The sequence below is a fragment of the Telopea speciosissima genome, chromosome 3, assembly GCF_018873765.1.
Source record: "Telopea speciosissima isolate NSW1024214 ecotype Mountain lineage chromosome 3, Tspe_v1, whole genome shotgun sequence".
Taxonomy (NCBI): Eukaryota; Viridiplantae; Streptophyta; class Magnoliopsida; order Proteales; family Proteaceae; genus Telopea; species Telopea speciosissima.
Window position 1 is genome coordinate 17,187,856 of NC_057918.1, and position 27,309 is coordinate 17,215,164.

A 27,309-nucleotide genomic window follows, 5' to 3' on the forward strand; every position below is an offset into this window, starting at 1 on the left:
TCTCTTCTCCACCTCAGGCTTCAGCTCCTACTCCATTGGAGATACAACATCAACATCAAAATCGTCATCTACTTTTTAAGCTGCTACAATTCTAGAATATAGAACCAACCCATTACCTACAATATTCTCTTTAGGATCCGTATTATTATTTCTTTCTCTTCGGATAACTATGAATCTGTGAATGCCTGAAATTCATTTTTCTGAAACTCTGTTTCGATCTTTTGATTAGAGATAATTTCACAAGGTATTCTCAAGAAATTTAGGGTTTGGTTAGGTTTTTCTGCTCTGCCTTGTAAGAAGGAAAGAAGAAGAGCAAATTTGGGGCTTTGGAGAGATTTGAAGTGTTGTTGTATCTGCTTTGATTTTTCTTAATGGGGAAGAAGGAGGTTGGAGCCGCGGTCATATGCGCTGCAACTGTTGTTGCTGCGGCGACGTTCATCGTTCGCCATCGCATGCGGAGTTCTGGTAACTGGGCTCGAGCTATGGCCATAGTCAAAGAACTCGAGGAGAAGTCTGCGACGCCGATTGCTAAACTCAAACAGGTCGCCGATGCTATGACCGTTGAGATGCATGCAGGTCTTGCCTCCGAGGGAGGAAGCAAGCTTAAGATGCTCCTCAGCTTCGTCGACAATCTCCCCACTGGGTTGGTACTCCTACAAATTCTTCTTATCCCACGGTTGTTTTGTATTTGTGGATTGCCGATTTCTTCATCTTATCCACTTATGATAAATCTTGATTAGATGATAGTGGCCAAGGATTTTCAATTTAAGTTTTCTCTAACCTCTTTTGAAAAATTTCATTTATATTTTCCTCTATATTGGAGAAATTATTAATTTTTGAACAGTTTTGCACGAACTGTAAGTAATTTATAATTTAATTAAACTACAAATAATTTTTCCTTTATTGGACTGATTCATTTGTGAGATTCGTATTCTGCATGAAGTGAGATCCAGATGATTGTTATTTACATCATCGTTTCTTAATTCCCCCCCCCCCCCTCTTTTTTTTTTTCTTTATTTTTTCTCTCTCTCTCTTCCCTTAGGCTCGGGCATATTGCAAGTAAAAAGATGGGAAGGGAAGTGAAATTGATTTTAAGGAAGAAAAAAAAAAATTTTGTAATCATGATTATTTAATCTACTTAAAAACCAAATAGGAAAAAGAAACGCACACGAGGAGTGGATTCCAGCATGCGATCTCTCATATAATGAGATTGGCATCCCTCGTGAATGATACCATCTCTGCGCTGCCATTGGTGTGGCTTGCAGATTCCTCCCCACAATTGCGTGTCGTGGGGAACCTTCTCCTAAATCAAATATATCATATTTGGTAGATATACTTTTCATATGTAATCTTTATTTTCATTTTCCGTGTATCCAGTTGGACTAACAACCCTTCATGATTGGTAATTAGTTACACAATCATGTTAGGTAATGACTACAAAAATTTGCGTTTTAGTTTTGATTTATGCCTTCCCTTCCCTTTATTTCCCTTGCAACCGGATGGAGCCTTAGGGGATTATTGGCTATCTGTTGAATGTGAATATATATTCAAAAGTAGTGTTTTGTTAAGAAAAAATCACTACACAATTTTATTTAATGATAACTAGAAACTGGCATGTTTTGCATTTGGCTGTTTGGAAGAACTAAGAGTTGTTAACTGTATGGTTGGTTTTTGCTTTGAAGTCCAGGGGAGTTTGGAGGATATGCTCCGTCTCGGATCATTGAAATTCGATGGTTTAATACTTATAAAAAAGGTCTTCTTTGCAAAGTCTGAACACTCTTTTATCACCATGTTTCTTCTCTGGCCTGCCTTGCTTTATTTAAATTTTTTTTTATTTAGTCCGGTCTCAATTTTTTAATTTTAGTGTCCTCTATCTTGTATTTATCCTGGATTTTGGTCTTCATAATTGTCCTGCCAATATTCTGATTTTATCAGTTTTGGGGTTTTTTGGATGTCGACTAGATAATGAACTGCTGTTGGTGCCTCTTGATGGATTAATGAACTGGGTTTCACTTTTTATTTCAAATTTATGGACTTTTGTACAGTTCCACTTTTTAGCTTCAATGATCGGCGTTATGAGATTTAGTTGGTGGGTAGCTGTTTCAATTATTTTGCTGGAAATTAATGAGAAGGGACAGGGAGTACTGTTTATGGAGTGTTGTAAATTGAACATGGGGACAACTCATGGCTTATGCTCGAGGCATGGATAGATTCAGGTACCGCCTTATCAAGGGCATACGTGATCCTCACAAGCTGCCTATAGACTGTAAATTATGTTGTTATGGAATTTCTTAGTGTAACACTCCATTGGTTTGTTCATCAGTTCAAGTCGCTTGTAAACCAACCAAAGTATTGTTTTCTTTTCAAGTCTTAATGCCTACATAAATAGCATCTTCCATGTGCTCTTGACATTTTGCCATTTGTGATGCCATGCTGATTTAACTTGGTACTTGGTAGTTATTGGGCCAGTCTGTTTCTGACTGCTAGGAAGGAAGCTACAGTGAAATGCAATTGTAACATCCAATAGGCAGTGTCTGATAAGGAGTATTTGTTGTCATAATAATCATTATCATTTTTTGTTACAGAGAAATGAAGTTCTTGAGGAACATACAAGAGATTAATGTTGAATGTGTCTATTAATTTTGTTGTTCCTGCTATAGGGATGAGAAAGGAGTATTTTATGCTTTGGATCTTGGTGGAACAAACTTCCGTGTGTTGAGAGTACAATTGGGAGGGAAAGAAGGGCGTGTTGCTAAACAAGAATTTACTGAGGTGGCAATTCCTCCACATTTGATGGTTGGGAATTCGCAAGTAAGTTACTACATCTACAGCTTCACCCAGATCACACCTCATGTCTCTAAATATTTTAAACTGATTGTGATTTCAGGACCTATTTGAGTTCATTGCAAAAGAACTTGCAAAATTTGTTGATTCTGAAGGTGAAGACTTTCAACCTTTTCCTGGTAGGAAGAGGGAATTGGGTTTTACCTTCTCATTTCCTGTGAAGCAATTATCAATTGTCTCAGGGACCATTATGAAGTGGACGAAAGGCTTCTCAATTGAGGATGCGGTAAATCCTGATTTTTTTATATTCTTTAATGTTGATCCTAATCTTTCTATAAATGAAGCAGTATCTGCTGGTCAAATTTAAAAGAAATTGAGTATTCATGTCGTTTTTCTGTTTTCTGTACTTAGACTGTAAGATTTTTCCATGCCTAGGATATTAATGAAGTAGATATCTTTCTAGGTCTCTGAAGGCTGGCCTTGGTGCAACGGTAAGGTTGCTCCATTATGACCAAGTGGTCAAAGTTTCGAGTCTGGAAACAGCCTCTCTGCGAAAACAGGGGTAAGGCTGCGTACATTATGACCCTCCCCAGACCCCGCAGTGGCGGGAGCCTCGTGCACTGGGTACCCTTTTTATATCTATTTCTAGGTGTAGAAAAGTTTATTAGTGTGTTTAATCGATATAAAAATGATTTGCCCTGCTATCATTCTGTTTTCTTTGTTTCTAAAATGCTTTAGATATAACTTAGTTTGAAACAAAAAATGTTTATTTGCTATTAGCATTGTTACGATTCTTCTTCTCATTACCTTTTATGTTCTCCAGAATCTAGAAACTAGATACATTATGGGGTTGTGGCAAACTCATTATCTACTATGGTCAACTATGTTCCTTTCACCTGTGATTAGGAATAATAAGTTGGCATTCATGTTAAAAGAATGTGTAATAGATGATGCACCATATTGGTATAGACAATAGTTGTCTGTTTCCAAATTTTACTCCTATGAGCTCTAGACACAAAACGTTGTTCAGTTGAGACTCCAAGTTGAAATAGAATTTTTTTCACATAACGAAAGACCCTAATTGACTTTTCAAAAGACAAAAGGGGAAGGTAGGGGTTGGAAACTAATTGACCTCCTGGAATTTTTGGTTTCCCTTGACCTTTCAGAGACTTTACCACCTGAACCTTGTTCTGCTATTGTAATCTATCTATAAGACCTCATGCAAATATGGACAGTTTACTTATCCATAACTAATGCCAAAGATGGCCCTCAGGGCCAACCAGTGGTATAGTTGATGCTTAAGGTGTTAAGCTTTCTACTCGAAAGCATATTATCAAAATGTATGGTATCAAAAAGACATTGGGATTTCTTTGTTGATTCAGTGTAATTATTGCCCAGTAAGTTCGTACTTCATCACTTTTTTTTTTTTTTTTCTGTTTCTGTTCTCGATTGGTAATTACTAGATTGGGCAAGATGTAGTTGCAGAATTGATGAAAGCTGTGGAAAGACAAGGCCTTGATATGCGTGTGACAGCTCTGGTAAGTTTCAGTGCTGTTCTGGCTTTAAGCCACATTTTTAGACATCAATTTGATTGCAGACTCTTATTCTATTTCTGTTAGTACTTAACTAGCACTGTCTGTACAGGTCAATGATACAATAGGAACGTTAGCTGGTGGAAGATACTATGACAATGATGTCGTTGCTGCTGTCATCTTGGGTACTGGAACAAACGCAGCTTATGTTGAGCGTGTACAGGCAATTCCCAAGTGGCATGGTCCTGTACCCAAGTCAGAAGAGATGGTCAGCAGTTATCTTGTGACTAAGACCTACTACTATTTATTCATATTTATCATCTTTTGTTCCTTTTCTTTCTTCCTCTTCCCCCTCCATCTTGGTTTCAAAGATATCGATAAAGATAATTATTTCTTGAGAAATGGAACCAATTGCACATGACCAATGATGTCTATAGATGTAACCCAGAGTGTAAAGGCAAGTTGAAGCAATTGTCCTTTCAATACTGTAGGTTATCAATATGGAATGGGGTAGCTTCCGGTCATCACATATTCCTTTAACAGAGTATGATCATGCATTGGATGCTGAGAGTTTAAACCCTGGTGAACAGGTAGTTTGTCTACACATGGTTGTTTCTTGTCATGTCGTTCACAGAATAATGTTTATTACTGTGCATTTGATGAAATTTTCATTCATCTTCTGCAGATTTTTGAGAAGATAATTTCTGGTATGTATTTAGGAGAGATTGTACGCAAAGTCTTGTGTAGGATGGCTGAAGAAGCTGCCTTTTTTGGTGATACTGTTCCGGAAAAACTTAAAATTCCATTCATACTGAGGTATGCTAGCATGCTATGGGAAATAGATGAAAACCTTATCTCTAGTATGGCTCTTCCTTGCACGCTGCATACTTTATTTATTACTTTTTTTATCTACAAGTTTGTTTTAATTGTAGTTCCTGTGTTATGACTTGGGTCTCATATGTGAGATTGGAACGCTTCTACTTGTTTCTATTGACAAAGACAGGTTCCAATAGGATTCATAACTTCTATTCATCGTACAATTAATATTACTAGCACTTTAGATAACTGAACATACAGAAGTGGTGAATTGCTATGTCTGAGTTGCAAAAGGACTGACTTGTCAAATGTTGGCAATGATGAGAATCTGGCAAAGACATTTGAAATTGTCCTGGTATTAGAAGTAGTACCCTAAACATCTTAATAGGGGACATGTTCCTTACATTCTATCAAAGGGCTGGGTGAAGTGGCACCCAAGAAAAGTAAACTCATGTATGACAGTATGAGATGCTTATTACCATTTTGATGCTAAGGTTGATTGTCCATCATTCGACTGCCTATGAGCATAGAGCTTGTGGACTTACAATCTGAACGGAGATTGTAGTTTCCTTGGCATCGATGGTTAGCAACACTACTTTTTTCTTTCTCCCTCCTTTTTGCACTTGCATGTATGTGAATTCTCGATGCATTGTTTGGTTCTCTTCAAAGAAACCCAAAAGTGCAATGCCATGGATGTTATCAACTGTTCAGTAAAAATGCCAGGGATTGTTGCTTTTAGTGACAAGCCTATACCAATGGTAAAACAGAGAGAACAGGCATTGACAATTATAAACCAACCGCCGGTGTGAATTATACTTGTGATCCAACATGATGAGTTGGCTGTCTTGTATCAACTTAATTGCAGTCTATTCCACAGTTTCACTTGTCCCATGCCTAATTTCTTACTGTGCTCCTCCTTAAAGTTATCATATTTACTTATTTTTTCTGGGAATCCAAGTAAAATTTTCATTTTGCTCCTATTGTTTGTCTACATCAGATGCTTGTCAGTTTTTTTTATGACAGAGCAAATGCAAATAGTTACATTCTGAATTATGGAATGTGTAGGACACCTGAAATGTCTGCCATGCATCACGACAAATCTTCTGATCTGAGAGTGGTGGGGAACAAACTGAAGGATATCTTAGGGGTATAGCACTTTCCTTGTATCTTATTCTTCTCCTCACCCTTACCAAAAAAAAATTCCCTTCTATAATTGAACATTTTGGAATGCAACCATGATGAACATTGTATACTGCAGGAATCAACTTTGAGAATTAAAAAGAAAGCTGCGAATTTAGAAAATTGTTAAGAGTGGGATTGAAATTGTAATTTATTACTGGAATGACTGCACGATTTTCCTAATCTCGGTCTTTCTTTTTTCCCATTTCAGATTTCTAACACCTCCCTGAAAACAAGAAAAGTTATTGTTGAACTATGTAATATTGTTTCAACACGTGGGGCTCGTCTTTCTGCGGCAGGAATCTTGGGTATCCTGAAGAAACTGGGAAGAGATACGGTCAAGGAGGGAGAGAAGCAGAGAACAGTGATAGCATTGGACGGTGGGCTTTTTGAGCATTACAAAGAATTTAACCATTGTCTTCAGGCCACACTCAAAGAGTTGGTGGGGAAGGAGGTTGCGGACTGCATTTTCATCGAGCATGCCAATGATGGCTCTGGCATTGGGGCTGCACTTCTCGCAGCTTCGAACTCTCAGTACCTGGAGGTCTAGGAGACTTGAGAATTTAGGTACACTGATATATATTTTCAAGGATAGAACACCTTTTTATTTCTTTTCACTTGCCATTCAATTGTTTCGACTTTGAGCCTCTTTAGAGTTGCAGAAACGAAAAGTTCCAGAATCCTGTATTTATTGCCTGGCAGATTTATGACAATTGAGAGGTAGATTAAATGTATAATTACAGGAACTGGATGTTTTTCACTTCGGCCTGCCACATTACCTCTTGTCTTCCTGCTGCTGCTAGGTGGGGGTTGGGTTTCATGCTTTGTATTTTTAATCTCTCATTTTGGAGAATAAACTGAGGCATTAGCTGTTCTTTGAGTACTTTTGGCACATTATTTTCACTAGTTTAATAAAACAAAGCAGGATTCCAAGAGGGGACTTTGGCTGTTTTTTTTTTCTGTATTGCGTTCTGTTCCGATTGGGGTTGTTGAATGAACTTTTACTTCCTTTGCCTTGCTGAAAATCTTGGGTGCACAATTTATGCCTGGATTTGATAGGATAAATGTGGGCAGAAGGAAGCATTTTTCATCGTCATTACCATATGGCTTCTTGTTTGGTTCTGTAACATTGATGTTGTCCTACTAACCATGGGTTAACTAATCAAATTTCAGACAAGTTTGATTTATCTGTAAATAAAGGTGTTTTTTAAATTATTGGCACAGTTGCATAATTCTACCTAGGATATGATTTTAACAAGAGGGACAATAAAAAAGCAAAAGAGAAACCCCCTCACCCCTAAATAAAAATGAAAAAAAGGGGCGCTGTTCTCTATGCCGCAGTGTAGGCTATGCCCAGGCTTATGGGGGTGGGCGTAATACCATCTTGCCCCCTGAGTGGTAGCCCCATGTGCCTAGGGCTGCCTGCGTTGCGGGTCAGAGAAAATTCTCTCATAAAAAAAAGGGGAAATTTCTTGGATCCACGAGATTAAAAAATTAATTACACAGATAAGTATGTTTAAAATTTGTTTTACATCTATAAATAAAGATTTACCTAAACCCCAAATTAGTTACGACATGTTCTGCCTAATATTAAAATAACATTAAACTTACTAAAATATCCTTTGATTTCACTTTTTAAAAAAATTTTAAGATTAAAGATAACCTTATTAGATTAACCGATAGGCGATAAACTCATTTCAGTTTATCGTGGCTTTGTATTAAAGTCTCTCGCTCTCTCATTAAAGAACTTATTGTTCCATGCAACTTTACTTTTACTCATTCTGCTTTCATACCCTGAAGAGAGAAGGTCACAACTCACAACTACAGAAGTTAAACGAGTTTTCCTTCTTGAAGAGAACTCCTTGCATCCTTGACATGCTACATAGTTTTATTGTGTACGGTTTCTACTCAATCCCCATGTAGGCTTCAACAATCAGGTCGTTCTTGTAAGGAATCGATGATACTAAACACATTGTAAATTATTCCTCTTTGAGTTGGTATCCACCGTGACTCACTTAAACTTTTGATAAGTAATATATAGATTACTGAACCAACAAAAAAAGAAAAGAAAAGAAGCTACACTTCTTCTATTCTTTGCAAGTTTCCCGCCAAACAGAGCAAAAAGGAAACCGCCAATTATGCAATTGAGAGAATCAGAGAAGCACTTGACCAACTCGACTTCTGCGATTCTCTACAAGTTTCCCCGCCAAATAGAGCAAAAAGGAAACCGGCAGTTATGCAATTGATATGAGTTTAACGGTTAGTCTTATCTTTAGTCTTAAAGTTTTTAAAAAAGGTGAAATCAAAGGGTATTTTAGTAAGTTTAATTTCATTTTAATGTTGGGCAGGACGTGTCGTAACTAATTTGGGGTTTAGGTAAATCTTTTCAAGATCTTTATTTATGGATGTAAAACAAATTTAAAAATACTTATAGTGTAATTATTTTTTTAATCTCGTGGATCTAAGAAATTTCCCCTAAAAAAAATATATGGTAGGCAATAATTATTGGATTCAGTTTTCTTTCACCATGGAAATGAGAATTTTTTCACCACTAGTGATGTGATCCTATGATTAGATTCTTGTATTATTATTAACTTCCATCTTCTATTGTATGGATCAAAAGTGTCTTTCTCCTTGTTAACCGAATTGTCAGATTTTTATGGTGAGGAGATTCTATGGATTACCATGACTAACTATTTTTCTATCTTGGGCAATCAGAAAACAGCCCCTAGTCTCTCCACCCAAACCCAAAAAAATGGGGCGTTGTTCTCTATGCCGCAGCGCAGCCTGCACCCAGGCACATGGGGGTGGGCGCAATAACCACCCTGCCCCCTGCTCAGGCTGCCCATGTGCTTGAGCGCAGGCTGCGCTACAACACAGAGAACATTCTCCCATAACTCAAAAAAACGATTACAAATTGTGTTTAATATTTGGCGATAGTTTATCTGGATTCTTACTAAAAATAAAAAAAGATAGTTTGTCCAGATCGAAGGGTACGCCAGCACCTTCTACTCTATCTAGGTAATGAGGTCATTTCATACCTAGAGGAGATAGACAGAAGGCAGGAGGTGCTAGCACACCCTCTATTCCTAGACTGGGAAGATTGTCCTTAAACTTTTTTAAGGGAAATAGTTTTCTATCTAGGAGTGTGGTCAATACTCCCATGTATTTATCTCTCTCCTCCTCAAAACATTGAAGCAGAGGTGTCTTTTTATAGGAGAGGAGCGACAGACCTCATAGGAGTGCTAGGCCAGACTCCTGGACAGAACTCTTTTTCCCATTTTTTAAAGCACAATTTTAATGGGATGAGTTATGGAAATATAAGTTAGAGACTTGAGTTACCATTTAAATAAGTATATTTATAATGCTTTTTTTTTATATATAATTATAAATTGTCACTTACCCACCCAAAAAAAAAATATTGTATGTTGAAAAATATATTATAAACTGTGAATTTCGTGGATGGCAGTCCAAAAATCGGAATCATTGAAGAGGTGGGAGTGTTTTTTTTTGTTTTTGTATGCGTCATTGACTACACAGTAACCACAACAGCCTACCAACCGGGGGGGCATATTCAAGGGGGAAAATTATCTCCAGCAATTCCCTGCCGAGTCCAATTCCCTAGTGCCCGTAATAAGAGGTGGGTCATGGGTAGACCCCACCCGGGCAGAGTGTTCGAGAAGGGGTGGAATAGTCATTGTGCCCCCCCTTGTTAGGGGCACTAGGGGAAATGGACCGAACAGGGAATTGCAGGGTATAAAGATCCGCTGGCTACCATCCACTGCGTTACAAGAACATTCCCAGTAGTGGGCGTTTGGTAAGTTTGTTTCACCTTTAAAGAACACAGTAATGTTTGAACTTGTAAGTAAGAAATGGAGTTATGGGCACACTTGAGGCAATATGGAGCAATGTTCGATATTCTCAGCTGTGCTTTCAGTTACAGAAGCCCAAAACACAACTAATACACTTGAAGGAAGATGGAGCAATGTTCGATTTCTTAGTTCCGAGGAATGTAAATATGGCATTGAATAAGGGAATCACCATAGCCAACACAGTAGCAAAAGCAGTCCTCCAGAAACAGTAATTGAAACTCAAATGTTTGCTAGTAATGTTTATTGGGTACTCTTCTTTTATGAACTTTGACTTGGGAAAAGCTTATAGAAATCCCTGATTCAAGTGCAGCATAAAGTAGTTGGTTCAGTTGGTTCAATACCTACAAAAACCCAGTCAACTCAATCTGTCATGTTCATTAGCTATTTCATTTCATTGTGTGTCTGAATACTTGTGAATTTAGTATAACATGACTGTGTGATGAGAGCGCCTGATATGAACCCACGATATGCAACACAATTCAGAGATTAGTGATATCAGGTATTCTAATAGAGAGTTCAATGAGAGATCCATCTCATTGAGGAAGAAAGAGTAAGAGTGGAGGTAGATGAAGGAAAAGAGTGGTTTGAGTCATAAGGAAAGACATAATTGAAGAGTGGGATGAAGTAAAAGAGAAGTGAAGAATACAATCCATCTCAGAAAGCATGTTGACCTGAGATTGGTTCCAAAATGCAGCATAGCCAATGCAACCACAACGAACGAAAACGATAAAACAGTGTGGTCGTGGACATGCCTATCCAGGTAGCCTTCTTCATCACCTTGTTTTCCCCTGGAGATCTTATAGTTTCCTGAGGGGGAAAGATTAAAAAAAAAAAAGAGAATTTTGGGCTTTTGTCCCTGATTTGGTATTTTGAGGAATTCGGCGGTGACCATTGTTAGGTAGTCTCTCACCTGGATTTCAATCAAATGCAAGAAAATGAATAAGCAAATGCAATGTCTCCTGAGTGCATTAAATACTCTCCACACTTTCTGTGCTTCAGAGAGATTCAATCTCATCTCCCACTCACTTAGAGCTCTTCCCTGTTTTTCCTGTTCAAATCCCAAACTAAATGTCATTCAAATCTTTATGGTATCAAGGTCACAACATTTTGGGCTTGATTGATGGACTCGATCAGCCATGTATACATCCCATTGACGTTCATTATTCATTTGTGCAGAGTGAAAACCCCAATTATTTATCTTTGTATTCATTTATACATGTATCTCACTTGACACATTCAAAAGACCTGAACTCAACTGTCTCCACAAACATAATGAAGAAATACGATCCAGGATTCCTAGATCCAATCATATCTGACCCATTGACACCCCTTGGTTAAGGTGGGTAATCAATTATGTTAAAGATAGAGAGAAACCAAAAGAAAAATAGAATGATAGAGATATTGAAACTAACCTGAGACAATCTTTGCCAAGCTAACTGCATCTTCTACTAGTGTGTAGACAATAGGTGTTGCTACTGCAATACTTGAGAGCCATGACAGCTTGTAGTAATTTGGAATCTGAGACAGGATGATCTCAATAATCCTGAAATGATAGTGAAGAAACTATTAGAGATCTTGCATGGCACTCGATGACCTCTTTTATGATAGCAATATGATTTGTATATGGCCCATTAGAGCTTACCCCATGCTTTTCGATGTAACTGTAAAGCCAATTGCAAGTGCAGCAAAGGTGACATATTGAGTGAATCCACAAACCAGGAACAGCGCTCTATTGTACGTTGTGTATGAGAATGTCTCAGCCTCTCAGGTCTGTATGAGAACTCTATAAATGTGCTTGTATATTGGACCTACTTGCTTAACATGGCAAGTAGGTCCAATTGAGGGTAAGTAGATAAATGAGAAATAGAACAGAAGAGCAGAGAGAGGTTTAACAGTGAAAAGGGAAAACATTTCAATCAATAATGATAATTTGGTAACTGGCTTCTGCAACCCAAAAGTATGCAGTCACTCTCAGGTCTTCCTGATCAGATGCACTCGCTCGGAGAGGGTGAAGCAGAGGAGGGTGGAGTGTTGTGACCTGTGATGTAAAATTGTAAATGTTCACAGTTGAATACTCAGGGTTATGTCTGAGATGATCTGAAAGGCTTAACTAGTTACATACAGGTAAACAATAAATAGAGAAAGTTCTTGTCAAAATATAAGGCTTAGTACACTAAGACTCTCCTAGTATTGCGTATACTGTTTTCACTTTGCTCTTACAAAGGGATAGAAAGTTGAAAGGCAATGGCAGGTAGAATCGGAGACAAACCAGGCACCCTCACTGCTCTACAAGTGTCCTGTTCTGTTCTTCATCTTCTCAAGCCGTTTAAGCTTTTTAGTTAATTATAAGAGAGAGAAACAGCAGCACTTCCCTTAGCTTTTCCCTATCTCCAGGAGAGGACTAGAATTCCCTCGGTTGACCTCGTCAGCCCTCTCCTCTGGATCAAGCGGGCAGTGGAGTTATTTGGTAGTCAAACAAACACCAATCCATAACCTAGCCTACATCTTCCCTGATTCTTTCTGGAAGCTGGAGAATTTAAGTAGAAATCTCATCTCACCATAGTGTCTCTCAAGTCCATCTCACTGTGTTGGGCAATTTCTTTAATCTTCTTTTAATCCACAGAAACACTATGGACGCTTATCTCACAAACAAATACTAACCGCTGTGAAGGGCTCCAGAGGGCAAATGGCTGAATTCAAAGATTTCAGCCGTTTTATCAGAGAACAGAAAATAATCTTCACCATGTTTACACTCACACACACTCAAAATATGCTGTTAATGAATTTGAGTTCTTTCCCTTGATAAATATAGATGATATGCCTTCTTTATCATATACAGAATGTACAGCTTGATGATCAAGTTAATATCCTTTCCGCATTTTCTTAGGGGGAAAGGTATAAAAGGGAAAAAAAAGAACTCAATTCTTCCCGTTTTGGAGAAGAAAAACTATTGCACATATTTCAATTTGTCTGTGCAGTGTACATGCCTGCATATGTGCTAATGGTGTGGGATTGTGGGTAGTTGCAGTGCATTAGGAGGTTAAGGATGGTTTCTGCTCTGACTTACACCTCTCCTGGGCCTCTCATGGTTGTCCATAACATTGGGATTCCCATTTCCTCCTTTGCAATGGTCCAAACCAGCTAGTCTGACCGCACCTTACCATGCAAATTTTCTTCTTCCTCCAATGGTAATTTCTTCAACGGCCATCACAATACTGATCATGTATTATATACGAACAGAATTGAAAATAAACCTTGTAGAATTTCTTGTTTTAATTTTTTTCCTTTTAGGCTGTGATTTGTTTCCAGGTAAAAATCTAGAAAATTGTGGGAGGGACTGGAAGCTGGTTTACAATATTGAAGTTATGAAAATCTGTGAGAATGGGCCACAAGCAAGAGCTACTTTACAAAGTAAAATTAACATCTGAATTCAGGAAATCGCCAGAGCGGACCAGCTGCTCTGCTCTGGAGGTAGCAATTCACATTTCTTAACCATTAGTAGCTGGTTGAGTTCTGCTTGAGCATTTTATCTTAATTAGATCCCAGATGGGATTGGGCTACCAAGCAATCTACCCAAGTGACCTAACCTTTCTCATTAACTTCCTTATTATTGCTTCATTCTGGGAAATCTTCTTGTTTCCATTGAAATTGTGTTCTCCTTGGATCATCCCCACCCCTCCTTAACCCCCACAAGGTGAAGGCAGGATTATTCAAAATCCTAAACCTGACTACGACAAGCCAAGGCCCTTACCACCTCTGTGACTGGCACCTTCGGCCATCTATTATGCAGCCTCTGCATAATCCACTCTTCTGTGGCCGATGTTGTTTGAAATTAGATGTTGTTCAATCTCTACAAGCCACACCAACTTCCCAGTTTTTGTTTGGGATAAAATTAAATTTAACAATTTCCTTACAACAAAAATAATTGACTGCTATTCATCCCAAGTTTATCACAGGCAAAAAGTTAGTGGCAAATGCATCAATCACTTCAGTAGACAACCAGAGAAACGAATACAGGAATAATTGGAAAATAGAAATCGATCCACATCCACAGAGACTACATTAAGGCTCATCTTATTAGATTATTGTTCATGATAGGGGCATACAATCCATGTATTCATATCTCCCATACCTCTACACAGCACGCTGAAGAAAAAGCAGTGGTAACAAAATTTCATATAGAAGATTGGAGGGAAACGTTGTTGAGGCGTTCAAGAGCCAAAATGAGAGCTTGGGTGCCCAAACTCCCCTCACCATGAGCCTGAAGAGAGAGATAGAGCTGCTGAGCGAGAGCCAAGCCAGGAAGAGCAAGACCCATGTTCTGGCATTCCCTCAAACAGATGCCTAAATCCTTGACGAAGTGATTCACGAAAAATCCAGCCTCAAAATCCCTCTTGAGAATCCTACTCCCATACAAATCCAACGACTTGGAGCCGGCGGCTCCTGTAGAAATGGCATCCAAGTAGAGCCCAACATCCAGCCCTGCCTTGTGGGCATACATCATTCCTTCCACCAAACCCATCATCGTCGACGCAATCGTTATCTGGTTCGCGAGCTTTGCGAACTGACCTTTCCCCGGTCCGCCCATGTAATTCACCTTTCCCATACAATCGAACAAAGGCTTAAGACTACGGACCAACGATTCATCACCTCCGGCGAAGATGGCCAGAGTTCCAGCCTTAGCACCACGGTCACCGCCGGAGACGGGGGCATCGACGGAGACACAGCCCTTTGAGGAAGCGGCATCGGAGATCTCAACGGCAAGAGAAGGATCGCTGGTGGTCATATCGACGAGGATGCCGCCGGGGCGGAGGCCCTGGAGGGCTCCGGAGGAGCCGATGAGGACGGAACGAACGTCAGAGGGATAGCCGACGATGGAGAAGACGACATCAGATTGGGAAGCAAGTTCGACAGGGGAAGGAGCGTAGCGAGCGCCCATGTCGAGGAGAGGCTGGGTCTTGGACTGGGTACGGTTGAAGACGGTAAGGGAGTAGCCGGCCTTTATGAGGTGAGAGCACATGGATCGCCCCATCACTCCCGTTCCGATCCAACCCACACGTGTGTTGGCCGGACTGATAGGCTCCATGGGGGTAGTGGCGGCGGCCATGGTATTGGAATGGCGAAGGTGGAGAGAGAATGGAGAAGAGACGAGGAAAGTGGAAGTGGACAATGAGCGGCGGAGATGGAGAAGGGTTCGCATGAATGAAGTAACTATATAATAAAAGTGAGTGATGAGTCTGGTCTGAAAGGGTCTTATCCGAAAAAACTACTACAAAACAAGGTCTTTATCAATTAGTGGAAGACGAACAAGAACCTTGCTTCCTTTGCAAACAAACAGATCAGCCTTTCCCCGAATCCCATTAAAAACTCTATAAACCCCAAAATATTTCTTCGCCGTCCCACGGCATCTCAATCTGAATCTTGAGTTTATTATCAAAAAACAAAAATCTGAATCTTCTCTCGCCCACTCGCCCAGTCCACTTTAATAGGGAGTTTTTTTTTTATTTTTTTTTTATTTTATTTGGAGTGAAGACTGAAGAGTACCTAATACCAACTACACAGTCCCAATACACTCTCAAGCATATTGCACGCCGGTGACGGTGAATGAACTATGACCATGCTGCCGGCATCATGCGCCTTCTTACATTTTCTATTATTCTTGATATGTGGGCCCATGAACTATGCGGCGACACCCCATTGGTTTGTCGTGGGTGATTCCATTCCACGAGATGATTCATCCCCTTTATTTTAGGTAATTTTTTTGTTAATCCCCCCCCCCCCACCTTCATGCTTTTTCTCTCGAGTATCCAAAATAAAAATGGATTTCTCTTTCTATGTTTTCCATAAAAATAAAAAAGAGAGTTTCTCTTTCCACAAAAAAACTCTATTTTTGAGCTATAAATGGGCTGTAAACTTGTCATAAGCCAAGTTGATCAAGCCATTAACAGACTAGGGGGTGGAGGGGTTTAGTTAATTGGTCTTTAAACCATTGATGGAAAATCAGATTTTCTGACTCAACTCGGGCCACTTGCCGAAGTCAAAACCCATTTTTCTAACTATGCTTTAAACATGCTTATTGGGGGTATAAATGGTCTTTCTTGGTTACTGGTGTCAATCGGTCTCGGTCAGGTACCCATCAAGCTACAACCAAGCACCATGGCTTGATCTAACCATTTGCTAATTGGTTGGTTATGTTTACGCCTACCAATGTGGATCAACTTTTGACACTCCTAATGGAAATAGTTCTCCACGAGACACTTTCTTGGAAGGGGCTATCAGAGATTGTATCAAAGAAGGTGCCTGAGGAAGTAGGGAGATACTGCCTTGGTTTCAAATTATCATAACCTGTGTGTTTTAAAGAGAAAAAGATTGTTACACTACTCTTGTACAGATTCTTTTATACACTCCTCATATTCCAATCTTGTGAGCCCTATGTAGTGGATAATGCCATTTTCCAACCCCTCACTAAGAAACCCAATCTTGGTTTTGAGTAGGGGTGTCAATTGGTCCGGTTCTGGGCTCTAAGGTGTCCAGACCATAATCGGACCAATAAGCTAACCAGATCCAAATCTGAGACCCAGGACCGTTAACTAATGGGTGGTCCGATTCCAGTTCCTAATCAGTTCGAAACATTATTGAGCCTAAAACAAGGACAATGGGAGTTTCTCTAGGAAAATGGAAGCTTCATCATACATAGATATAGTCTTCTAGAGCCCAAAATAAAGACATTGATGCATATATATATAATAAAGAAACATATATAATAATAAAGAAACAGTTTTAATAATTCATAATTTTCATTTCAAACTCAATTCATAGACTTATGACTTAAAGAGAAACAAAAGAACGTAAGTTTTTTTTTTTTTGGAAGAAAAAAAGAGCGTAAGTTAAAAGTCACAAACAATTTAATATTATTAATAGATTAAGGTTTAAAGCCTTTTAGGGTTTTAGAGATGTAATTTTCCATTTAATTTGTTTACATATCATTCGGTTCCAATGGTTCCGATGCTACCAGGTCCTTAATGGGCTATTAGTTCTAGAATCATTAGGAAACTTGGACCAAATCCGTCCCAATAAGCTATTGGGTGGTCCGATTCCAGTTCCTATCAGTCTGGATCGGTTCCGATTATCGGTTTTGGTCCTAAATTGACAACCCTAGTTTTGAGTTACAAAGAGAGAAATTAATTAAGAAGAATTTTAGAACATGCATGATAACATTTCTATTTCTCTCAATTTTATTTTATTTTTTTGTTATTGAGAGCAAAAAGATAGTAGAAATCTGTTTGTTAATGCCAATTCATTTTTTTTGTTCTTGGGAATGAACCAGGTAAAAAAAAAAAAGAAGCGTAGAATTAGAAAAATAGAAGCTCAAACTTCAAACTTCTCTATTCCAGAAATAAAAATTGAGAAATAAAGGGGTCCTGAGGGTGTTCAACCTATCTCCATGACTCTCATCTCCGCAAGACTCCTCCTCCCCCAAATTTTTTGGTATTCAATGGTATTTTTTAAAATTTATCGAAGTTCCATAAATAGAAATTATTTCCCATAACAAACACATTTATGTTTCTTTTCTAGCCTAGAAAGAGAATTTACTATGTATTACCAAACACATATTTTTGTCAAGAAATCTAACCAGAAATAGAAATAAAAAAATTTATTTCTATAATATAAACATGGCCCTGAAACAAAAGTCTTATCATGCAGGCCTTTATATGTTGGCAATTGTGGATTGCTAGGAACGATTTTGTTTTCGGCATAAAAGACTAGTCTCCAATGGATGTCGTTAATGCAGCTCAAAAGACCTTCGATGAATTCTGGTCCATATCGAAGAATCAAGCCTCGACGATGCACGGTTTTGGTATGGTAGAGTAGCAAGTCCCGCGACAGTGGACAATACCCCCTCTGAGTTACAAGAAGATCAATTGCGATGAGGCTTTTTCTTTGGACCCCCCTGGAGGAGGTTTGGGTGTGGTGATTCGCGACTCTTTGGGTCATCTGGATTTGGGCATTTCTGAGCCAAGCACCTTATCCAGCGCTCTTCAAGGTGAAGCGGAGGCGGTTCATATAGGGCTACTCGAGGCCAAGGCTAAGGGGTTCACTCTCATCATGGTCAAATCGGATAACTCCACTTTGATCCATGCCTTGAATAATCCAATGTCCAGATTCCCTCTTTGCATTGCCGGAATTATGTCTGATATTTTTCAGTTTATAGATTGTAATTTTGCTCTTATTTCTAGGGATGCAAACTCAGTGGTGCATTCCCTAGCTCAGAAGGCTATATCTTTGGCATGTAAGACATATTGGCCTACTTCCACTCACTAGCTTCAAAATCTCTGTAACCAGGAAGCCTTGTGCTCCTCATGCCTCGTTTTTCAATAAATTTTCTTCTCACCAAACAAAAAAACAAAAAACCTTTTCTAAGGAAATCGAAAAATAAATTCTGGTAAGAGAACCTATAGAAATTAGCCCAAATCCAAATCCAAATCCAAATCCGGAAAAACCAATATTTTGGAGAAGATACAGCACAGAATTGTCAGTGAGTTTTCGGTTTGATGGGTTCAACCAACCGTCCCAACCGGCTTCAAATAGACTCTCCCTTTTGTACTCTGTAGAGCCCTAAGCTCTGATTAAGAGAATTCAGACAAAAATCAAACATTCTGAAATGCAGGAGAAGAAGGGAGAGATGGCGAGCAACGGTGACTCTTCTAACAAGAACCCTAAAAAAGCGAATTTGATGGATCCTCACTCTATCAAACATCTTCTCGACGAAACCGCTACAGAGGTAAAAACAGAACAGAGGGAAAGCGGGGGGAAAAAAAACAAATCTTTCTCCTCTCCCTCCATTGGATTCACGACAACCCTACTCTCTATCTCTTACAATATCGAGCAGTTTATCCTTTAATTTGAAACCCTGTTGTTTTTTTGGGGTTTTCAGTTATTATTGTTTTTTTTTTTCCTCCTCGTAGATCGTTACCAGTCGCGGATACGTGGAAGATGTGAGGATGAGCAATGTGAGATTGTTCATGGGAGCCATCATCATAATCATTGCTCTCGTGGCTCAGTTCTACCCAAAGAAGTTCCCTGAGAACAGAGATTTTCTAATCGGATGCATCATGTTATATCCTTTTCTTCTTTTGGTTGATGTAATTTGATTTGTCGTTCTCTCCCTTTGTATTGTTACGTCGTCCGAAATGATGCTTGCGTTCTCATAATTTTGACTTCGAGAAGTAAGTTTTATCTTTGACTCTGGCAAGTATATTGCCCTCAATGGATTGTTGCAGCTGATCACATACTCTAAGGAGAAGAATGCAATCCTGTTTACCTATCCCCTCCCTGTAAGTATTTTTTATTAGGGATGTTGTTGAATCAGTACTCTCAATTGTATGTAAACGGTTATATAAACTTTGAAATATGAAATGTTGTACAACAACTTTTCTTAGCTCCTCATTGGATTCAAATTTTTGTTGCGTGCATCTTCTTTTGTTGCAAACTCCCTTTTTACATTATGCTGGTAAGCTCTAGTGGAGGATTAGTGAAGGAACTTTTCTTTGTGTACTTAGAACTTGCGGAATAGATTATTTACGTAATGAGATTTTCTATTTTATGAAATGATAAGTCCCCATACGAACTAGTAATTTGGACTTGAATCTTAACCTTTATGAAATTATGTGGAAGATGAGGGTAGAAGCAAAATTTTGATCTGAAGCATTCTTTACATCGTAAGTTATGCACACCCTCTAGCATCGTAGGAAAGGACTTCAGGGATTACGCTGTATGGCTCACCAAAAAAATTGATTTAATGGAAATAGAAAAGAGTTACAATAGGGAAAACATATATATAGTAAACAAAGCTTTGTATATCCTATTGTATGCTCCATGAGTGAAAATAAGGGCAGGGATAGGGAAGCAGGTTTAAGAAAATTACGGAAGGTGGTAACTCAAGTGAGGTGGTGAAAACTCCTCAACAGGTGTGTAAATCGGTGAACCCAAGGAGAATTGATGGAGAACGAGGGTGCCAAATCATCGGGCTAAGAGTAGGGATTGGGCAATCTGATACATGTGTTAATAAAAAAAGTGTATGACAGTAAATTCTGGCATCTGCTGACTCATTAGGTCATTACTTCAAGGCATTGGGTTGCAGACTTGAGTATTTTGGATCTTAGGGTGTAGAGCTGGATTGGGAAATTTAACGCTGTTGAGTATCTTTGGTTTGTCTTTTTTTTCTTCCAATTTTTTACTTGCAGTTAAATATCTCTGAATTTTAATGAGAACTAAAACACCATGGGTTCCTGCAGCGTATAAATTGGGGCTTCCAGTAGGAAATGGCAGACACTCTGGAGTTCTGCCAATTTCTGATGTTCTGATGTTAGTTTTAGTGGAATGCCTTTTGAGGGAGACTGTAGGAAAGATCTCTGACAAATTACATGGATCATTAGTGATGCTGACTCTGGTGTTTGAAAGAGGAATTTGAGATCTTTGCAGGCTTTTCTTATACATGATGTGAAGATACGTATTCAAGATCGTCACCCTGCACTGACCCCTCGGAGGTGGGAAGTTGTCAATTTGGGGAGAACTCTAACTTATAAGAAGGCTTACATATAATTGACAAATATCTCTGAACAGTTTTGTTTTCCTGAAATTTGAATACCTTGAGGCTCCCAAGGAGTTCCAGACTGCTAGTAAACTGGTTATTGGTTATACTTATTCTTGTTAAGCATGAAGATGTCATAGATACTACAAGGACAATCAGACTTTAATGTTTAAGCTATATGCAGGGTTTTCAAGGATTTGACTGTCAAAAGTTGCTGAATAGCTTGTTTATTTGACAATTCAATGAATCTTTAATCTTTGAGCTTCCTTCCTTTAGAATAGAAAAGATTGTACATCTCCTATTCCAAGTCCCTCCAGCAGAACTTTTCAGTGGGACACTGTAGTTGAGTATTGTAAAGTGTGCCTTTTGATCAATGTTGTTGAGTTAGAAGGTCTTATATTGTTTCCTTCACTCTTTAATTTTCCTTATGAACTTTTTCCCCCTTCCAGTTATTGAGTAAAGTTAGGTAGGTTCTCTGTGTATGAGGACTCAAATACCCAATCAATTGGATTGGAAGTTCATTTCTGCTGACTATAGCGGATGGAGAATTACGAAGAGGATTTTGAAAGATTGAAAGCATATAATGAAATTTTCTTGAAAACAGATTCAAGAAGATGATCAATCAAGGCATGTGCAGGTTATTGGTTTAGGAAACTACCACTATTTTATCATAGATAAAGAGGAATTGGGAAGGATTAACAGAATGGTAATATGGTCTGGAGGAATAGTGAAACAAATCAACCAGTTGAACATATTATGACCTGGAGTAGTTCATGTATGAACCATCAACAAGTAGAATGAGAAAGCAGCAGAACCGAAACCAAAAACCATCTAGCCTCGGCCTTATATATCATCTTCAAACAATTCAATTTATAAAAACCAGAACAGAACCTTATGTCCACATTTAAACCTTTTCATATAGACCACTTTTGCAACTGATAGATCATAATCAAACAGTTCAAACTAGATCTGACTGACTCCCACTTTTACTCAACAACCTAAAATTAAAAAAATATGACAAAAGAACACTAGATATGTGTGTACTACTTAACCCCAGTATTGGGATTTATCATTTATGAACCAGAACACTAAAACTTCACCCATTAAAATACTAAGCCCAAAGCTCAATTACACTATCTATACCTCTGGCCTCGGTGAACTTCATTAAATTTGTCACTATCATCAAAGTGTTAGCATGAATATAAAAGTCACTATCATCAAAGTGTGAGGATGAATATAAACACTACATGGTCTCTTGGGTTCGTTATTAGCTACTTGATCTGCATCAAACCTAGTAGTACCTGTGGCCTGTTTCACTGATTCCCCCTTGCACTTAATCAAGAAAATTAAAAGCTTTGAAAACTGTTATTTGGAGTTTAAATTAGTGGGAAAAGGAAAAAAATTTCTCTCACTGCTGTTTACAATGAAATATCCTTAACAGACACACCCAATTTTGACATGTGGAAGAGTGATGTGATGAATCTAACCGTTGGATATCTAGGGAATGGTCTGAAAAGACCATTTGTCAAATTTCAGCCTCAAATGCAAGCATTTATCCTCCCATCTCTAATGCCATACCCTCCCGTGTATGCCCATGCACCTTCTTGGTAATCCTATATTTTTCAATTTCTTATTTTCCGCTTGGCAAACTCATATTGGTCTGAAATCTGAAATGTAAGTAGAGGACCTTAGTTTCTACTTGTCCACAAAATTTCAGCCCCATCTGGGTCTCTGACCTGCCATGTGGCAAATCTAGGTGCCCATTAAGGAGATTTTCCTTAACATTTGTGTAAGAAAACCAGGTCCAAAAAAGTTATAATACTTGATTCTCCTTTGCCATTTACTTCTATTATTATTAATTCTTGACAAGTGAATGGGTAATCATCTATTGCCATGATGCCATACTAACACCAACGTTCTTGCGATCCTTATTCTTGTCTGTTTCCTACTCTGTCCCTCTTTTCTTGTTTGTGAAATTCCTTTCATCAGCTTGCAGCATATGATGAAATGGGGGCCAGGGAGTGTTTGACGAATGTGGAATAGTATAAGGGGAATAAGAGATCCAAGTTTTGTGCCAAAGCGTTAGAACTATGATATGAAAAGGGTTTGTTTGAAATTTTGACAAACTCTGGCTCACCTGGAAAGGCATTCTTATTGGCCCAGGATAGAAGCAGATGTCCAACGGTGATGGGTTGTGTGTGCTCTATGCAGCACGTCGAAGCCGTCCAACAGGAAGTTGGGGCTTTATCAGCTCAATACCTTTGGATCGATGGTAGTTCTGGAGATCTGTAACCCCCCGACATTTTTGACATAATGGTTCCTGCTTCCTACCCATAGTTAGCATGTATCTCCCCAGGTCATACTTTAGTATCACATCATAAACCCCCACCGCAACTCTATCTTCCTTCGCTTCACTCATCTATTGACGTACTAAAAGAGTGAAAGAATGTCTTCTTTCTGTCCTCCTTCTGCCAAAGAAAGTCAATGAAGAAAGGTAATCCGAGATTGAGTTTCTGTTCCGTGTATGAAGGAAAGTCAGGTTTCTGAAGTTTTTGTAATTGTCTTGTATTAAATCAATTTTTTTTTGACAGGCTCTGAAATTAAGGTAGGAACTAGGATCCAATTCCAGAAAATTATAATCATAACTGACTCTACTGACTAATAAGATATATAAATAAAACAAAACAGTGATTCATATCTCTAATAATAGCCAAGTAAAAGCATCCAATATGTTTCAAACTAAACAATGTATATCCTTCAAGCTCCAAGTGGGGCCCACATTGTCAATACGGTGCCAAATTAGAATTGGAACCTTGAAATTAAGTACTTTATGTATGTTTTGCGGGGCTGTACATAATCCTTCATTATCTTAATTGTTCCCTTTTTGTTGGTTGTTTTACATGATGAGATCCTTCATAAATTGTTAGTTCAGGTCCTTCAGTCACAACACACTACAGTTATAGATAGTGCAGTAGAAAATCTTAAATGTCTTGTCCTTATAAAACTGGGAAAGGTTTCATTTATTTTATTTTTTTTTCACTTGTGTTTTTTTCTGTGCAGGGATCCTTTAATAGCACTGGGCTGGTAGTTTCTTCTAAGTTGCCAAGATTCTCTGACATTTACACATTGTCAGTAGCCAGTGCAGACCCAAAATCAGTCTCTGCTAAGAAACCTGTCCAGTTCACAAAGAGTGTCACTCAATGGTCGGTCTCTCTCTTTCTCTCTCTCTCTGTGTGTGTCTGTTCTCCACCCCCTAATGTTTTTTCAAAATTTCCTGGTTCTTTCATAATTTCTAGTGTTAGGATTTAGTGAGAGTTATTCATTTGAGAGATCCATGCCAACACACATGGCTGTCAGGTGGCTTCATATCTGACAGTTCTCTAAGGCTTAAGGCCCCCTTTGAGAACTGTCAGATATGAAACCACCGTTTAAAATAAAACGTGAATTCCTTTATATATATAAAAAATGAATCTTTAAAGAACTTTTCTTAAACTCAGATAACAAGTATAATATTTAATAAATTATTATACCTGTTGGTCCACCATTACACATGAGTGTGACAGTGTGTCGGCAATAAGGCCAACGAAGGACACTTTCAGTGTTGGCTTTTTAATGTAGTACTGATTTGAACACTCAACTCAGTAGCCAATATAACAAGATCTTTAATCAAAGGAAAGGTTCAGATTAGGGAGATTTAAATAACACAAAATCAGGTGGCTGGATGGGGCTGGGACTGATATCAAGTTTAACAAATAGGGTTAGGAAGGTTTGCTGGAGATCTGACCTCAATTGAATGAGTAGATTAGTAGTTAGGCCTTGTGTGTGATTCCTAGTGACAACAGGAATAGGGTAAAACAGTAATTTAGGGACTGAAGCTAGGGTTTGAAGGTTGAAATTAGGTTGCTGATTTCAGACATAACCTAAAATCAGTAGCTCGATTCATGAAATCAGAATCGGATTCAGATATGGAATGGCCTAAACAGTAGCTCTAATGAAGGGTAGGGGCAAAATAGGAAATCTGAAATATCTCAAGATCGAATGATCAGAATGAGGTCAAATTTGGATCGAGTTCATCATTAGTGTTCATGAACGTGTGATTCAAATCTCAACATGATATAATGGCTGATTTGCTAAATCTCAAAAAAAGAGTACTGCATATGAACTTCTAGAAGGCGGAGTTCTAGTTGCAGAAAATTCAGAATGAAGCTTACCTGTTAATGGCTAAGATCTAAGAAATAGAATGATAAACCAAGAACCAGTAGTAGAGCAAAAAAAAAGAAAAAAAAAAAGACGTACGTAGTGCACAAGGCTCCCGCCATTGCGGGATCTGGAGAGGGTCATAATGTATGCAGCCTTACCCCTGCTTTCGCAGAGAGGCTGTTTCCAGACTCGAACCCGTGACCACTTGGTCACAATGGAGCAACCTTTACCGTTGCACCAAGGCCCACCCTCTTAGATTTAAACTAGTATGATTATCAAAAATCTTTATCTGCATGGGCTTGTCTTTAGATCAGGACAGGGGCTCTCATCTGTAGACCAATTTCCCAGGTTTAATGGAGAAAGTGATCTTCTCTCTCAATTCAACCAGAAAAATATATAGGAAGTTACAGCCTAAATGAATGAGTCTTTGTTGATTTTTCTGTAACGATTCACTGTAATATAAATAAATAGACAAAAAGGCATCATTAATTACAAAAAAAAATAAAAATTCCATACAGCTTGCATTGTTCGCTATATTGAGGAGAGGAAAGTAAGACAATGGATGTAAGAGTGGACAAAAAATATTTGGTCTTTTTGGTGCTTACTGTGAGGGCAAGCAGCTGGACCTTCGGATTCTTACTCCCAAGACGATTTTTAATACCTTTGACAACATCCTTTGCTTGCAGTAGTAGTAGAGTAAGAACACAAGAAAAGATCCACCCGGGCTTCCCACCACAGGGTGTTGATTAGATCATTTACTAATCACTTCCCCTTTGATCACACACAGGAGGATGCATACAAACCTCTGCTGGGTATCCCAAATCATAAACCAGCTTCTTAATTTTGCCATTGTATGCAAGGGATTCAAATGTTTCAGGCATGTAATGTGCAAGGGTGTAATCCATATCAAACCTGACTGGAAACAATATTCCTCATATTTAAGTATCTATTACAGAAGATCTGCTTCCACATATCAAATTTACAGCCCCCTTTAGGTGTAGACCAAATCCATTGAGCATGCCTATGAGTCCAAATCAATCTACTAGCTAGCTAGCGTTAAAAAAGTGGATGAATCAACCAATACCAACTGTGAAACATAACATGGAACAGCACTGGAATGACACATGCTCAAGAATGGAATCACAAGGATCACTGGTTTTGTTATATTATGAGACGTTTCATTTTTCTATTTTCTCAAAGCTTGTAATGAGTAATAACAGAATCTTACTGGGGGTTTTGCAGATTTATCCGTTCCAACCTCAATAACTGAAAATGAAACTCAAAAGGATTTGAACTTCATATGCAGGCACTTGGATAATAATTGCTCAATTGATGTGTGTACATTGCCCTTTTTTGGGTCCCGTATTTGAAAATTTTAAACGTTTAAAATGCATACAGTCCAATTTCGCTTTTTTTGCCGCTCTTGCAGTGTTCGATTGTATTTTTGACCGTCACGTTTACGTTTGAACCGTACACAAACACCATTGTTTTGACATTCCTGTTTTAACTATGGCCTTGCCTGAGCAACTTAATGGAAAATCTTATTTTCGTCTGCACCTTGGGGTTTACCTCACTAATGGGTGATTGTGTATGTAATGCTGCAGGTTTACCAATGATGGAGTTCTGGTTGAGGGTCTGTTCTCGAAAGATGTAGATGGACTAATCAACCAGTATTCAGGAGAATCTAGGAAGAACAAGTGAATGGTTTTCTAGTTCATGCAGTAGAATCAAGGCCAGGGGGGATTTTTCAGTGACAGTGAGTATTGATAAATTTCTATTACCTGTTTCTGGTGAGACATCCCCCCAGTTCCAGAAACTAATATTGGTTTCAATATTGTTAGCCAAGGCCCTCACAAACTCTGAGTGTCATTTCTCGAATTTTAAGTTAAAATAGAATAGATGTTCATCTTAAGTATCTGTGCAATCACTCTTTTTTATAGGGTTCCCCACCCCCCACCCACCCGGGCTCCTATAGAAGCCCCTTTCTTTCTGATGTTGGTTGCTTGACCAGAAATGTTTGGGAATGGAAAGGTGGGGGAAGGGGTTTCCCAATTCTGGAATAATTTCACGGGAGAGGCCCTATGATTGTTATTCCTCTTTTTGAAAAAGCAAGCCAAAGGACTTGCTACTGTAGGTAAAATCTTTTATCCCGAATATAATATGCACGCACATTTTCTTGTGTTTGCGGTGGGCAACTGTGAAGAGTGAACACTATAGGAGTGGCCAATACCGATAAGAATGTGTTTGGCAACCACAGTGAAGGGATTGTTTCATTGTGAGTATCTATTGCATTTGAAATTAAGAAACTTACCATAGAAAAGCAGAGGTGTTCCAT

General features: G+C 38.6%; 3 protein-coding genes across 3 annotated transcripts; 2 read left to right on the forward strand and 1 right to left on the reverse strand.

The window, feature by feature from the left end:
* Positions 1–215: 215 nt before the first annotated feature.
* LOC122654226 (hexokinase-1-like) lies at positions 216–7,131 on the forward strand. Its single transcript, XM_043848212.1, has 9 exons — positions 216–643; positions 2,661–2,811; positions 2,888–3,070; positions 4,248–4,322; positions 4,429–4,584; positions 4,808–4,906; positions 5,002–5,132; positions 6,198–6,279; positions 6,523–7,131. Exons 1-9 carry the CDS (start codon positions 372–374, stop codon positions 6,859–6,861), a joined length of 1,488 nt encoding a protein of 495 aa, XP_043704147.1. The 5' UTR covers positions 216–371; the 3' UTR covers positions 6,862–7,131.
* A 7,113-nt stretch (positions 7,132–14,244) lies between these two features.
* LOC122654227 (probable 3-hydroxyisobutyrate dehydrogenase-like 1, mitochondrial) lies at positions 14,245–15,372 on the reverse strand. The gene has a single exon (XM_043848213.1). The coding sequence runs from the start codon at positions 15,288–15,290 to the stop codon at positions 14,358–14,360; it is 933 nt and encodes a 310-aa protein (XP_043704148.1). The 5' UTR covers positions 15,291–15,372; the 3' UTR covers positions 14,245–14,357.
* A 3,445-nt stretch (positions 15,373–18,817) lies between these two features.
* LOC122654228 (probable signal peptidase complex subunit 2) lies at positions 18,818–26,716 on the forward strand. The gene is made up of 5 exons (XM_043848214.1): positions 18,818–18,965; positions 19,150–19,301; positions 19,437–19,518; positions 23,835–23,977; positions 26,579–26,716. The coding sequence occupies exons 1-5, from the start codon at positions 18,846–18,848 to the stop codon at positions 26,673–26,675; spliced, it is 594 nt and encodes a 197-aa protein (XP_043704149.1). The 5' UTR covers positions 18,818–18,845; the 3' UTR covers positions 26,676–26,716.
* Positions 26,717–27,309: the final 593 nt, after the last annotated feature.

Bases quoted from the DNA above. Each gene is read 5' to 3' on its own strand.
- LOC122654226 (XM_043848212.1), top strand. From the start codon at position 372: ATGGGGAAGAAGGAGGTTGGAGCCGCGGTCATATGCGCTGCAACTGTT. The intron at 5,133-6,197 runs GTATGCTAGCAT...TGGAATGTGTAG, and splicing joins AAAATTCCATTCATACTGAG to GACACCTGAAATGTCTGCCA. The intron at 6,280-6,522 runs GTATAGCACTTT...TTCCCATTTCAG, and splicing joins AACTGAAGGATATCTTAGGG to ATTTCTAACACCTCCCTGAA.
- LOC122654228 (XM_043848214.1), top strand. From the start codon at position 18,846: ATGCAGGAGAAGAAGGGAGAGATGGCGAGCAACGGTGACTCTTCTAAC. The intron at 18,966-19,149 runs GTAAAAACAGAA...TCCTCCTCGTAG, and splicing joins TCGACGAAACCGCTACAGAG to ATCGTTACCAGTCGCGGATA. The intron at 23,978-26,578 runs GTCGGTCTCTCT...GTAATGCTGCAG, and splicing joins ACAAAGAGTGTCACTCAATG to GTTTACCAATGATGGAGTTC.
- LOC122654227 (XM_043848213.1), bottom strand. From the start codon at position 15,290: ATGGCCGCCGCCACTACCCCCATGGAGCCTATCAGTCCGGCCAACACA.